Source organism: Pinus tabuliformis, chromosome 9, assembly GCF_031772625.1.
Source record: "Pinus tabuliformis cultivar Carrire ecotype Pingquan chromosome 9, CPIR1, whole genome shotgun sequence".
Lineage (NCBI taxonomy): Eukaryota > Viridiplantae > Streptophyta > Pinopsida > Pinales > Pinaceae > Pinus > Pinus tabuliformis.
Window position 1 is genome coordinate 1,657,893,556 of NC_142307.1, and position 2,619 is coordinate 1,657,896,174.

At 47.4% G+C, this 2,619-nt stretch overlaps 1 protein-coding gene across 1 annotated transcript; it reads right to left on the reverse strand.

Annotated features, from left to right (window-relative positions):
• Positions 1–284: 284 nt before the first annotated feature.
• LOC149155228 (uncharacterized) lies at positions 285–1,160 on the reverse strand. The gene is made up of 2 exons (XM_089444363.1): positions 645–1,160; positions 285–530 (listed from the first exon to the last, which is right to left on the reverse strand). The coding sequence occupies exons 1-2, from the start codon at positions 1,158–1,160 to the stop codon at positions 285–287; spliced, it is 762 nt and encodes a 253-aa protein (XP_089300489.1).
• Positions 1,161–2,619: the final 1,459 nt, after the last annotated feature.

Genomic DNA, 2,619 nt, shown 5'->3' on the forward strand with positions numbered 1-2,619 from the left:
ATAATCTTGGCTATAATTTTATATATGCAATTGCATAAGGATATAGGCCTGAAGTCATCAAAGGAGGAGGGCTTGTCAACTTTGGGGATAAGTGCAATAAAAGTGGATTTAAGGCCATCTGATATCCTTCCACTCCTTCTGCTCTCCTCTATGATTCACAGGAGGTTTGTTCCTAAGACTTCGAAGAAGGCAATGTAAAATTCCACTGTCCATCCATCCGACCCTAGACTTTTGTCCTTCTTGAGCCACTTCAAAGTAGCTTCTAGCTCTTCTAGTGAAACTTCTCACATGAGTTCCTGTTCTGCCTCCTGGTCTACATAACTGGGAAAGAGCTGTGCAATTCGCATTACTTCAGCCAGGGTAGCATTAGGAGGAGCCTTGTAGATGTCTTTGAAATGTGAACACGCCAGTGCTGCCAGCTCTCGGAAAGATTGAACTGATCGTCCATGTGTGTCTTTAAGCTCCCATATTGTGTTAATGGCCTTCCTCCTGTTGGCATGTTTATGATAGAATTTAGTGTTGTCGTCCCCCTCCTTCAGCCAGATAGCCCGGCTATAGAGTCTCTAGCTCTCTTCTCTATCTCTTAAGATTTGAGTCCTCTTCTGCAAAGTTGTGGTGTATTTATCCTTTTGCTCCTGAGATACTATGAATCCTCCTATGTCCTCCTCAAATGAGTAGATTTCTTCCTCTGCTGTTCTGAGAAAATGCTCTTCCACTTCCCTTTTCCTCTTAGCCCAAATCTTGGAGAGGGACTTCAACTCCTTCATATTATGTGCGAAATCATGCATGAGGTTCCCTGTTGAGCCGGGAGGGTTAGCCTTCCAAAATTCGGTCACCATTTTTATGTAGTCCACATCTCGTAGCCATGTGGAATTAAATTTGAACGGGGCCTTTGGTTTGTCGATTGCATCCTGCAGCTCTAGGTAGATAGGTCTATGATCAGATAGGCCTCCAGAGCCCACCCATTGTCTGATACGGGATCCCCTGTTGACCAAATATTCTTTCATGAGGAATCTATCAAGCCGTCTAGCCAGGCTTGCATCCCCTGCTCTATTGTTCCTCCAGGTGGGCTGCAATTTGGCTGAGGGGATATCAATTAAGTTGTGGTCCTCCAGGAGGTTTTCAAAGAATACAGACAACGCATCCACCTGTGCTTGCATACCCCAAGATTCTGCATACCCTAAGGAGAAGTTTAGGTCCCCCCCATGATGATGTTATCTTGTTGGAGGAGGGTTGAATTAAGCAATTTTCTCCAAAAATCGGCTTTGTCCTAACAGGGACCATATACATTAATGATCCTGAAGTCTGCTTCAAGAGTAGGAGAGTAGATGTCCACTCCCAAATACCCCCATCCTCCCCAAACTCTCAGAGTCTTGATGGTACGATTGCATATGCCCAAGGTTAACCCTCCAGATCTACCCATGGCATCTAGGGAGTGGAAAGACCAGCCTGGTAGCCAAGATTCGAGTAAGGGGGTGATGGTGCTCACAGGGCCAAGGGTTTCTTGAAGGAAAATAATGTCTACAAACTCTGTAGCAAATAGACGCTTTAGGGCTAGTTTTTTATCCGGGCTAGCCATCCCGCGGCAGTTGAAGGAGAGCAGCTTCATGGAGGGGGGATGTTAGGGGTTTGCTCTGCTCTAAGGGCCCAGTCAATGGTTTTCTGTTTGCCAGATGCAATTTCCTCCCCGGCCTGATGCTTGGCTTTAGATAGATGGGAGGGATACCCCTAGGGATTTAGGAAGAGGGGGATTAGAGTCTATCCCAAACCCTATGATATCGAGGCCCTATGAGCGCATTCTTGAGTGAAGGGGGTAACGAGATTCTGAAGGGAAGGGGTGGACGGGTGATGTGGCGGAGGGTGTTTCAGAGAGGGAAGGCTGGGGGAAGGAGTAAGCGGGAGGGGGGGGCACTATGGGGCAGTGCTAAATGATAGGGGGCTGATGGAAGAGCTAGGGAGGATGAGACAGCGGATGAGTGATATTGAGGGGAGAAACAAAAGCAGAATATGCAAAAGAGAGTGGAGAATTAGTCATACCCATGGAATAAGCATCCCCTATAGCCGCCCGAGCTCTTGTCAGAGGTGGGGAGGGAGGCCGGAGTGGAGCTTTCCCACGCTTCTTCCTTGCTTCTTTCTCGTGCACCTTGTCTGCATCTACTGGGATTTGTTGTGATTGTTCTTCCACTTCCATAGCTGGTTGAGGTTGATCCTGAAGAGTACGAGCATCCTAGTCTTTTTCCGTCGATTGTTGATCAAGGGGCAATCCTTGTATACGTGTCCGACCTTGTGGCACCTACGACATTTGTAGGGTATACCTTCATAGTCCAGTGGCTGCTTCTGAGTGAATGTTCTCCATTGTATGGTAATATATTCCTGTAACCCTCCCCTGGTGTCCATATGCACCAGAATCCTAGCAAAAGCCATCTTGCTAGTGGATAAATAGGATTTATCAAATTCCATGTATGTGCCAAGTGAGTTCCCGATGCGGCGGAAAATGTCTTCAGACCAGAAGTGTAACGGGAGCCCTGGTAATCTAATCTAGATTGGGCCAATGCCTATCTGCTCTGTATCTGGGTCAAAGAGCGGTGACCATCGCTTCAGGAGGACAGGGGCATGTTC

Excerpts from the sequence above, each read along its gene's own strand:
- LOC149155228 (XM_089444363.1), bottom strand. The coding sequence starts at position 1,160 with ATGCAAGCACAGGTGGATGCGTTGTCTGTATTCTTTGAAAACCTCCTG. Across the intron at positions 531-644 it reads AGGACATAGGAGGATTCATA|GGGGACGACAACACTAAATT; the intron begins GTATCTCAGGAG and ends TGGCTGAAGGAG.